This window comes from Oryzias melastigma, linkage group LG11, assembly GCF_002922805.2.
Source record: "Oryzias melastigma strain HK-1 linkage group LG11, ASM292280v2, whole genome shotgun sequence".
NCBI lineage: Eukaryota > Metazoa > Chordata > Actinopteri > Beloniformes > Adrianichthyidae > Oryzias > Oryzias melastigma.
Window position 1 is genome coordinate 14,134,299 of NC_050522.1, and position 12,243 is coordinate 14,146,541.

The following is a 12,243-nucleotide window of genomic DNA, read 5'->3' on the forward strand; positions in this document are numbered from 1 at the left end:
TGTTGGGCTTGTTTCTTTTTTGTTTTTGCCATATAGTCAGTTTATTATGAATTATTAATAGGAGCTATTTTAAAAAGAAGTTCCTGCACATTTCTCAGGCATGGTACATTTCTTATCTGCAAGCATAAGCAATTTGCATTAAGTTTTCTTTTGTGCTTAAAAACAAAAATTAACTTGCATTTGTTTACAGGAAATGGTAGAAACTACTTTGATTGTTAATCTGTCCGTTTTTTTCTAAAAACATTATGATGGCTACAAAACAAAAGATTTTTTTCAGAATTTGAACATTAAAGTGACAATAACAACAACATTTTAAAGACATTTAATTTAATATTTCACTGAGAAGCATTTGGTAAAAAGGAACAAGTTTTGATTTTGCTCAAACAATAAATAGTAATTGATTTAGTCTGAAATCACAGAGGAGCCAATTTTCTTCACAGCGTTTGCTTCCATTAATACAGATTGTCTTCATGCACAGCTTTAGGAAAGTCTCAGATCGTTTCAATTTAAAGCAGGTCTGCACGACCCATCTCCACCAAGCAGTAGCTGTCAGACAGATGTCCTCACAGTTGGCTTTAGAACACTTTTGTAAAAATCTGTCGAGGGGAGGAAAACAGTTATTTGATGACGAGTGATAAATTATGAACTAGATGTAAATTTGACTAAATAGGATTTCTAATCAAGCACACAGAACCAGCAGTAAATCGTCCCCACTGTGTTCCATTTCGAGCATTAACTCCCAAAAGGAGGAAGCTGATCAGAAACAGAGTCTGAGATGAATGGTCCTGCCAGTTTATGTACCATAAATAGAGAAATAACCTTATTTCAGATGTATCCGGTGAGAAGTTAAAATCAGATGAGCTGCGTCATTTCCAGAAAAATGAATGTTCCCTGTAGTCAAACGGATGAAAACACATATTTTATCTGAGTCAACACTCTGTCATGAGCTGGTGGTTTCCTCTCTCTGCTGCCCTCTCCTGTCTCTTCTATTCTTTTGTTTCAGCTGCTTCCAGCACAACTGGAATGGTCATCATGTCCAATCATATTTTTATCTATCGTAAAAGCATTTTCTATGGTCTTTTAATTATGATTTTGCCAGTTTTAGGCTAAATCAAAAAAGCTGTGCTGTTTTCAGGGACATAGTTTCTGAAGGTGTTGTCTCTGAGTTATTGACAGGACTGTTGGCACTGAAGTAAGCCTTCACTGATGTCCCATCATCCCTTTGTTTAGGCACTCTCCTGCTAACTTATCCCCTCACAATCCTAAACTAACATTGGCGGTGCAACAAAAAAGGAAAGCAATATTAAAGTTTTTGTTTGTCTGTAACTGGATGCATAAGAATGGAGCAGAGCAAGGAGACTTTTCACTTTGATCCATCATGATTTGAATAAAGAAATACTCAGAAATGCATTTTTACCTTAAATCCCTCATATACGTCCTCCATTGTGAGAAAAATGTGACAAGAACAGGTTAAAAACACACAAAAAAAATAATTTCCATCATTCCAGGCGCAACCCTTCAGTCCGTCAGCTAAAACCAAGTGATCTTTAAAGGCCACATCTGATTTCTGGCTGTTTCTAGTTATGAAATAGCCTTTAATTATTCCTGGACTCATCTGGACTCCCCAATTTCAAATTCTTTCAAATCCTGTACACCAGCAAATATATTTAGCTCTAGATTTTCATCAGGTACTCCTTTTTGACCGTGACATTTAGGACAGATGGCATTAAATTGAGCTGAGAATTGTTGAACTGTGTGATGGTGCTGCTATTAAATGAACTAAACAAATATTTACATTTATTAGAGTGAAAGCAGAGCTATCATGACTCTAAAGAGATAATTGTTACACCCAGGGCTGAGCGTAAACAGTACAGTGGTATGTGATTCCTGCTTGCTCAGTTCTAGGAATTGCCATTAAACCCAATGCCGTCTATTTCTAGAAACACTGCAAACTACTGTGCATTTCAAAGGATTATGGCAAACGAAATGGCTTATTCACATCAGATATATTTTTAAAAAAAATGTCCTTTTAAACAATGTCTTCTAACGAGTTTAATTGAAGGTCTAAGGCAGTAATCTAGACAGTGGAGGGCTTTACTTCATCATTAAGGGATGCTGCTGAACTCTGGGTCTCAAGACTTTGATCTTTGGTTAAGGCTGCTGGATTTTAGACTTATTTCCTCTCTGACCTGGAAAAAGCTGTTAAAGCATGAATTGTCAGACATGGGCACAAATCCTGATGGATGGATAATTCTGGATGAATGGAATGGCACTAGTTGGTTGGACAGGAAAGAAAGGCGTAATATGGGAAAACCTAATGAAGTAGTGCCCATATATTTATGCTACAGAGCCCTTAAAGAGATGTCAAAACAATGAAGTAAGTAAGTAGGTGTATTGGGTTGTATGGCTGGGTGAGGTCAGAGAGATAAGAAGGTGCTCTGAAGGATTTTAAACTGTACTCTGAGATTAATCAGAAGCCGGTGAAGAGATCTTAAGATATGGGTTATGTTAGCTCTTTTATTTGCATAAGTTAGAAGTCTAGCAACAGAATTCTATACCACCTTGTTGTTCATACAAGAGAACAGACTGTTGCAGTAGTCAAGGTGTGAGGACTCAAATGCATGAATGATCATCTCTAACTCGTGTAGAAACCATTGATCTGAGTATGGAGAGATATTGTGCAATTGGAAATAGCAGTTCTTCAGAAGCTGTTTAGAGTGACGCTCAAGGGATATTGTCCATCAAAGATAACTTTAAGGTTTCTTAGGCTAGGTTTTACCAAAGGGCTCAGTTTACCTAGTTGCTGTTTAATGTTAGGGATGGAGAAATAATCAGGGCTTCAGTTTATTTCTGGGTTTAACTGAAGGCAGCTGTCACTTAGCCAATGTTTTATTTGAGAAAGGCAATTGGTTAAGAAGCTCAGTCTGTGGGTGTCAGAGGTCTTAAATGAACAGTACAACTGAATATCATCTGCAAAGAGGTGGTATGAAATATATTTGAACTGTTGAATTATCTTCCCTAGGGGAAGCATATACAATAGGAACAAGGGCGGCCCTAGGACCGACCCCTGAGGTACTCCACATGTCAGATTTCAGGATCAGATTATATGCAGTTTGCAGACACACTGGTGCTTCTACCAGCCAGCCAAATATATGAGGAGAACCATTTTAGTACTAGGCCTGACATCCCAACCACATCACGCAGCCATTAATGAGAATACAATTTAAAACTAACTTCAAACTGTTTTTTGTTTGGAATTAAAAAAAGTCTTTGAAGGAAATTTGGTTCATGAATTTGATCAATTATTATCAAGTTAATTTCATTTTATAACAGGTTTCTGAAAAAGCTGTTTAAAAATGTTAAAGATGTCCATTTTTTGTTTTTATTTCCTCCAAATTTTCCCTTTTGGTCATCATTAAGTCTTTCTTGGGGGCTTACTTAAAACCTTCTTTTACAATCACTTTGCTCAGTATCTTAAAGGGCCTTAACATTCTAAATTAACTTTTTGAACTTTTAAGTGTATTATAGGGTTCATTTATCACTATATTTAACCTTAAAGTGGTATTTTGATCCATTCACACATTTCTGAGTAATCCTACAAAAACATGAGCTGTGATCACAAGCCCCTCCCAAACCCACAAAAATGAGCAGGTTGTCACGAGCTGATGTCACAAAGTGAGAACAGCCCCTTCCAGGAAGAGTCTTTTCTGCCAGGCTAAAACAAAAAGCCAGTTTTTCCACTCAGCTAGCAGTGATTAGCCGCTAACAGCTCCACCCAGCTAGCTCGCCGCTAAGCTCGGCCATTTCTACAACCAGTGTAGCGATGGTCGAGGCTGCAAAAGGCAGATATACGGTATGCACATCCATCTTTGCAAAAGTTCGGATGTTGTTTGTTTTATTGGGTGAAACACAAACACGCTGAAAAGGACAGCACCCACAAGCAATGAAAGGCGGAGCCTCAGAGATCGAGTCCTTTTACTAGAGGTGATTAAATCGCCTAGTTTAATAATAATAATAATAATAATAATGTTCTACCTTGAAAGGAAAGAGGAGTAATGTGGTGGTGGAGCAGCTGCTCCAGTCAGAAACTACACCTATTACCAAATATTTGAAGACCCAGAGACCCCTTGACAGATGCAATTCTCAAGGTATGTCAGTGTTTATTGTAGTTCTGACAAGCATTGTAGTTCTTGTAAAGCCTGCTTGTGTTCCCTGTAAATAGAAGCCTGTTGATTGTGCGACACGTGCTGATGTGTTTGTTGTGTTTCAGAGGTGGGAGGACGCTCTTCGACTATCTGTCAGGAAGATGGGAGTTTTTAACAATGGTTGTGTCTGCAGTCCTCTGAGTGTGTGTGTGTGGAAGAAAAAAAGTGCACTGCATCTTAATCTTAAAGTAGGTTGCTGGATGCGAGCTTGTGTTGCCATGGCAACTAGCAGAAACCCAAAACACCCAGCTTTTACCCATCTCTGTCCCCGTTACTCATACAATAATCAGAGGCGCCACCTGCTCCTTACAGAAGAACTTCTTCCTAATTTTATCACTTTATCTACTGTATAGAAAAGGAACTGACTCGGAGAGATAGTCATTAACTCCATCTGAGAACTCGGTTATTAAACAAATAGCTCCAGAAGTATTATGTTAAGTAACATATTAACTTAACAGTTAGCATTTTTTTTGTTCTGTTATAATTTGGTTTTAAGATGTTATTGTGAAGTTTCAGTAAGTTCTTAGATCCTGATCCAGAAGTCGGAGTTGTCCTGAGCATACCTGACTCACCTAACTAACCAGGGCTCGTTTGATTGATAGAAACAGGCCATTGTTTAGTTTGTTTTATTCTTCTAAATAGTTATTATTTCCTGTACTGATATGATGCATCCTTCACAATAAAAGTCCTGGTAAGATGAGAATCTTTTTGTCTTGTTAGGTCAAAGTAATTATTTAATACAGACTATATCTAAACTTTCACATTTCTGGTTGAAATGCAGATCACGCCCCCTAGTGTTCACTCAGTGCTGAAGGAGGATTATATTAATCAAGTCCATTAAAATAACGTTCTTCTGCCTGACAGGTGGTCCAATTCAGAAAGCAACTTCGGTGTAGTCTGTAAATGATGTTTTATACCGGTTAGGATTACTTAATACGTATTTATTTAATTTAGATGAGTTAAATGCATACAGTGATGGCTGAGGTGCACATAGATGATAAACTATGCAGGTTTTTACATCCCTGTTGACCTGAGGATGTTTTGTTTGCTCAACGCTACCACCAGAATGCACAGATTTTATATGCAAAGCAAAAAACTTTAAAAAAGTTTAATCTTTTATGAGTTAAAACCATATATTATCTTGGTTATTAGCTGCCCAGAGCTGCACTGAGATGATCATGTTTGGCACAGAGCATCTTTTATTTTGAAAATAAGTTATTTGAGCCTGTGTCAAAAAAAAAAAAAAAACACTTTTGAAAGATGCTTGGTTCTGTTTATACTTTTGCTTATATTCATGCCAAAAATAGACACAATTCATATTTATTATTTAAAAAACAAAAAGAATATCATAAATTTTGACTCCTTCTTGGTTTTGATCAGTCGAAAATGGCTGTTTTACTGTTAAAGGTTGCCGACCCCATGGTTACTCAAATCCATCTACTGTGTTTTCCTTGGTACACGTTTCATTTATAACAGTTTTGTAAATCCTGTTGTTTTCTAAATTGCTTCCTGCTGCTTCCATCCCACTCACAGCGTCAGCCTTTCAGTTTGTCCCAGTTTAGGTCATGAAAATTGCCCTCCTGTCATTACACTAAGGCAAAGCACACCTTGGATACCTTTTCATTCTATCAATCTGTGATCTAAAAATGAGCCTATCACAGGTGGCATATTTTTGGGTTCTGGTAGGAAGCTGCAGTGAGAGCGGAGCGGGGATTATTTTCGCTTTTGTTATGTTGCCTGCTGTGGTGTTGGAGCATCAGTTTTTTTCTCAGATAGAACTTACCTTCAGCTCGTTTTTTGAGTTGCATCCAGATCCCTGATTGCTCTGCAGATAGTTCTTTTTCTGTGCACCATTTAGAATCAAATCCTTCAACTCTTCTTTTTTATCTTTCTTGATGTTCCTGTTTATAAATAAAGCTCTAAAAACACAATCAGCATTCTCAGTTATATCAATATATATTTAGGATAATCAGATTACATGACCTAAAGTTTTGATTGTTTCTTAAGGAAATCCTAAGAAGCTGATAAGTTGAAGATTTTTTTTTTTTTTTTAATGGAGAGTCTCTAAATGAACTCTGACTTTGACTCAGCACAATGGAGGCTGAGGTAGTGTGAGTCTGTAAGCATCTTAATGTTCCTCCGTGGTGTTAGTCACGGTTCACAGGCCTAAATTGCCCCACAAAAAGTTAGTCGTCTTGTGGAACTGAGGTTAATGCCTTCTGCCTCCTGAGTTGCGGTCATTTCACTGCTGCTTTTCATCTGCAGCAAATCCACGCTTGCCCTGATTTGCTGCCTCTTGCTTTCCTGCTGTCTTTTTTAAGAGCTGTCAGATTTGGAACTCGCTCACTTCCTCTTTAGAAACCCGGGCTTGCAGTTGTGCCCAAGAAGTGCCTTTTGCAAAGCTCTCCTGTTGTAGAAATGATCGAGCGTCAGCAAAAGCCTCACTTCACCTCTGAAACAGAGAGGCTGCAGAAAGGTCAAGGATGCTTGTAGAAATCATTTCTTTGCCTTTAGTTTTTTTCTTTTCCTTCCAGAGGTCACTTTTGCACTTTATTCTGAGCTTCTTTCTCAGTATTTTTTTTTTTTTTTTATGATCACAAACATAAAGAGCTATAATATGGACCTGTCTGGACTCTTGAGTTCTCTAGTTCATAAATTAACTTTCAACTGTAATCAAGTGCAGAGGATAAGAAGGGAAGATTTTGAAAAAAAACAGCAAAAGTCAAGTTTTGCTGCTTCCTTGTTGATTTTGTGGAATTTAATCTTGTAGTTTGGGAAACTGGTTTGGTTGGTGGTTGCTAGAGAGTAATCTTACTTTGTGTCTTGATTCTGTAAACTATGATAAGGATGGTAGACGTTATTTCAGAAAACTCTTTGAACATAAAGAGTGTACTTTGAAACTTGCTTTAAACCCAGAGTTAATTTCAAAAAGTCCATTCACAGACGTGATTATACTACACAAAGAATGTAGGAAACATCAAACTAAGCTATGATGCGACTGTTTTTGACCCCGAATTCTTCCAGATCTTTATGGTCCACTTAAAATCATCTCATGAAAGCCAAATAATCTGAACTTCATTCTGAACTCCAGTCCTCAGTGAGCATCAACCTTCGTGTTTTCCATCTCTCCTTACTTCTGCACACCTGATTTAACTCATCATTAACTTATCGCAATGACGGTCATTAGAGGCAGGTGAGCGAAATACAAAACGAAGCAACAGAGGAAATATTAGCTGCAAATTTATTGAAAATAATGAAAATGACTGTTTATCAGATTTTTAAGACCACAGCATTTAAAAGCCCAGATTTGTACTAAAAAGTGCAGTCAACTTTATTATCTAATAAGTAAATCATCCTGTCAAGGTCTCTTAATGGCAAATGCAAAAAAGCTTGATTTCTTCGAATGTTGCCAGATTGCTGAGCTGTCTCACAACATTACTGCTGAGGTTGGATGCAGTGAAACAATAGTTTTATTTTATATTTGTTTAATCGTGAGGGTTAAAGAACTAAAAAAGTAAAAAGAAATGTGACCAGCACTGAGCTGGAGGATCCAAAGGGCTGTCTGCCACACCACAGAATGGCCTTCGACCCAAATTAAGACCATCACTGTTACAATCAGACGGCATCTGCAACAGAACGGCTTCAAAAAACACCTTTAATGGTGTATTTCAGCATCCAGGATGGAGTTCTGAATGAGGCTGTAAGTGATCAACAAAACACCTCAAATAGTATTACTATTTTTAAAAAATTAAAAGGGTCATTTATTTTATTTATTTTTCTATTTCTTTTTTACCTTTGATTTTGTGAAATAATCAATGAATTATGTTCTATTGCTCCATAAATCTATGAAAATAGCTAAAGGAGCAGATCTTTTAGAAATGTGATTTGCTTCAGGTGTTTCATTTCCTCAATGTGGCCACCAGAGGGCAGCATTGATCTCTTTCTTTCAGCTCCTGCACAGGTTAAGTCTTTTCAGCTTCAGTAGATTCCTACCTTCTTTTGTAGAAAATCCCTTTTTGCTCAGAGTGAACATTGATTGGATGGATGATTATTTCACTTGTTCTGAAAATCAAATAATAAGTCAATGATAAAGTCAATACAACCTGTTTTTTCCACAGTAAACCTGACTGCTGAAGTTGTTTTTGCTCCTGTTCTACCACACCTTTTATCTAAACCGCTCCACCATGCCTTCATATTTTCAGCAAATATTTGACTCAAGTAAACAACCCAGTGGAACCAGTCTGTAGAATGTTTTTTCTTTTACTGACAGGACTCAAGACGCTATTATAAATTACCTCCCAGTCAGACTCAGTGAGTTGGAACGCAGAACTAATAGTACAGCTTCTTTCTCGTCCTGCATGACGGCTCTGCTCTGAAGGCTGCTGTCCCCTGTCATTAAGCAAGTTCTAGCTGGCAGGTAACTCAGTGGATGTGAATGTGCCCCAGGTGCATTTCTGAGTTCCCACCAGCCAACGTGACACCCACTTTGTGAGAGTGAGGGTTCCTCCTGAGGTTCCTGGGAGTGGCTGGTAGCTGGGCTCCGTGCTGCAGCCCAGAGCCACACCTTCAGACTGCCTTTTTTTTAACGTACACACTTTTCCAGTCCTGACTGAAATACACACAACAGTGAACGCACACAGAGCTGACGTGGGCTGAGGTCTGAGACAGGCCCCTTCTGGAACAGCTGGTATCCATCTGTGGTTGCCGTCGCTCTGGCTCCTGCCTCTTCTCCCTGCTGGTCTAAGAGGACGCAGGCTCACCCATCGATGAGCTCCGCTGCAGTCTGAAGCTCCTCTGACTCAGGCTCTGCTTCAGTGCTCACCATGGACATCCTGGCTGCCTGGGTCGCCGCCGACCCAGCCGTGGGTCGGCTCATTTGGGTCCTGGTTCTGGTAGTTGCCACATTCCTGGTCTGGCTGTTGTTCTTCTGCTGCTATAGCTGGAACGAGAGCTCATCACCCAACGTGGAGCGGTATCTGAAAGGTAGGTGGGTCCTCAACCTCCCGCCCCCCTTCAGGGGGAGTGGAGGCCAAACATGCTGCTTGAGTTGAAGTCAAGCTCAGTTCTGCTGAATCTTATGTGGAAAAACTGTTTTTTTTCTTTTTCCTTCTAGTTCTTCTGGTCAGAATTAGTCAGGGTTTCTTTTTTGAGATGCTAGAAACCACATTTTCCAAAAACTCCCAGCTCCTCCTGGGTTTGCCTCCACTGAGTGGCTGCAGTCCATGAGTGTTGATACAGAGAGCCGTTCTGCTCACAGCTACTATAAAACTTAATTGTCAAGAATTTACTGTGTTGATTTGCATTTGAGTTCAAGTCGGCATATGAAGCTGCTCTTTCCTGAGGCTCATGTGTGAATTCAGGCTTTGAATCTCTTCTTAACGTGCAGCTAAAGTCACATTATCATGAAGCAATTGTAAATTAAAACCCTTTTTTTTTTTTTAAATAGTTTCCCCTTTAATCTATGACTCCATGTGTCTTCTCTCCTCACAGTGATGATGGGGCACTCCAAATCAAAAGCTCCTAATCAGGTAAGAAGTGAAGTTTGTATTTTGTTTTCCTTCAGTTCCTCTGAATGTAAACAGACTCACTGTTACTGTCACTTTCACAGTCCCTGCAGTACCCATCTTGGACTGTAGAGGGCCTCCTGCACCTAAATCTTCACAACAGTTTATGCCACAGCCAAAAAAATAACTCCAAATGTTACCACTCTGACTGCAAGAATCCTATCCTTTTAAATTTACCTTTAAATAAAAAACTGCAAGTTTTAAAGCTCTTTATCCGACATCATTGCTACAAAGGTTTCTACAGAATTGTAGATGTTTACATTCCATTTTCTGCTCAAAAACCCTGTTATCACTCTAAAGCTCCATCCAAGTCATGTTGTGGTTTATGGTTATCTGAGTGCTGCTGCACAGTTACTAAGAACTAAGCGATCTTTGTTAGATATAAAGCGGACGGCTCTCTGAAGGGGCTCCATGAGTGGAGCTCTTTGTGTGCTGAAGCAGCAAAGGTCCACTTCCTTCTGCACCAAGACGTGGACACACAGAGAGACACATGGAAAACAGAGCTGCAACAATCAGACTGTCAGACCCTGATCACCCAACACAATGCATGCATTTGCATTTAACAAAAGTGGGGTTTGTGGGATGATGATGGCGCCACTAAAACTGCATAATGACTGCATGAAATGATGAAAAGTCTTGTGTATTTTAAACAATAAAAATGTGACACGTTTTCATCAAACTTACTCACTAAAGCTAAAAAAAAGCTCCAAAAATCTTGATAAAATCATGTTATTGTCTTTTTGTCTATTCCAACAAATTCTACAAATTCAACTTATTTTAACATCTTAATTGATAAAATTGATAAAATCTTCGAAACATTGTTCTCAAAACTTTTACTCCTAAAATTCTGAATGCCCATATAAATAAACAGATGTTATCCTGACTTTTATCAGTTCACTTGAAAATTGAATGGATGCTTCATTTTGATTTCAGAGGAAGAAAAAACCAAAAGAGAAGCTGACATCTGCCGTGCAGTCTGCTGAAGCTGAGCTGAAGCAGACGGTGATCCCTGAACAGGAAGCAGAATGCCCTGCAGTGAGGAAGAGGAGGAAGAAGAAGCAAAACCTCAAACCAAGCATGGAAGCTGTGACTCCAGCGGAAAAACAGAAGGTGAAGAGTCGAAGTGTTTGCCTTTCTGAACCACTTTCACCTCTTTGATGTGAAAGCCTCATGGTTTGAAACCTTTTAAGTGCAGTTCATCAAGTAACCTCTGGGGGTTTGTTGCAAAATCAAAATTGAGAAATTAAAGTCCCATTAGTTGTCATGCACCCAGGTTTGCAACATTTGTTCTTTGTAACATTTGACCCATCCCCTGGGGGAGTGGTGAGCTGCAGACACAACCCCCCAATCCAACCCTTAATGCTGAGCGTCAAGCAGGGAGTTGGTTCCATTTTTAGTCTTTAGTATGACTCGGGTATGGATTCAAACTCACAACCTTCTAGTCTCAGGGCGGACACTCTACCACAAGCCCACTGAGTTGGTGGGTGGATAATGGATGGTCTAATATTGCAAACAAACACACTTCTGAAGAGGTTCCAAAATTTTCTCAGACCATATTTTATCTTTCTGTGTAAATTATATTGTGTTTCACTCAACTTTGCATAAACAAAGAAGGAAAAGGAAGCAATCCAAGTGATCACATGACCTATTGGTCTGTTTTGGGCTCAATTGAAGCCTATTTTTCAGCTAGTTATCTTCATCAGATATAATGATAAATCAAATCCCCTTTAATGGGAGGAAAAAAGCAGCTTTGATTGGAGGCATTTCTACAGATTTAGCAGGTCTTTGGTACAAGTTTGTTTTTGTGACTGTGATATTTTGGTGACATGAAAGGAACATGTTTTTTTCCCTACCAAGTAGAGTGTGTGAGTTTTGATGAGTGTTTTTTTTTAAAGAATTTATTATAATCTCACTTTAACCTGTTGGTTTCCTGCGCAGCATTTTTCAGCACAAATTAGTAATCATGGTAACATCTCAGCAGAGATAACCTTCTGTTGGACACATGGTTACCAGCTCAACAGAAGTCAAAACAAGCTGGTACAATGGCACGATTCAGGACTAATGAGGGGGCCAGGAACACCCCCTCCAGGAGGCCCTTGGGTTCCTAACAGTGAGACAAACAGGCTCAAATCTACTCTGATGTGATTATGTAACAAAGAATTTCACTAAAGTTGGGTGCAAGGAGAAGAAAAACAGAGTGGATCTGTTAATTTAATGTTCTTTATGATTTTATATTTAGAGAAAATTATGTTTTTTGTTGTTTGTGAAAAACCAAAACGACAAAGATCCATAGTTCCTTTATCTTATTCCAGTTTTATAACAGCTTGTTTCTTCTCTTATCTCCTCCACCTTATTTACATTAAGTTGGTCTATAGTAAAGTTAAGTTATGATTATTATTTTTTTTTAATTTCCAGGGTTTTAATCTGCAACATGAAAACTGATTTCAGTTTGGATTCAACCTCCAATAGGAATC

General features: G+C 38.7%; 1 protein-coding gene across 1 annotated transcript in view; it reads left to right on the forward strand.

The window, feature by feature from the left end:
• Window positions 1-8,179: 8,179 nt before the first annotated feature.
• The window catches only part of pleca (plectin a), a gene marked incomplete in the record, with an annotated part of 104,365 nt that continues 100,301 nt past the window's right edge, over window positions 8,180-12,243 (forward strand). The window contains 3 exon segments of the mRNA XM_024296696.2: window positions 8,180-9,188; window positions 9,696-9,733; window positions 10,703-10,868. Of these exon segments, the coding sequence (XP_024152464.1) occupies window positions 9,029-9,188; window positions 9,696-9,733; window positions 10,703-10,868 (364 nt within the window).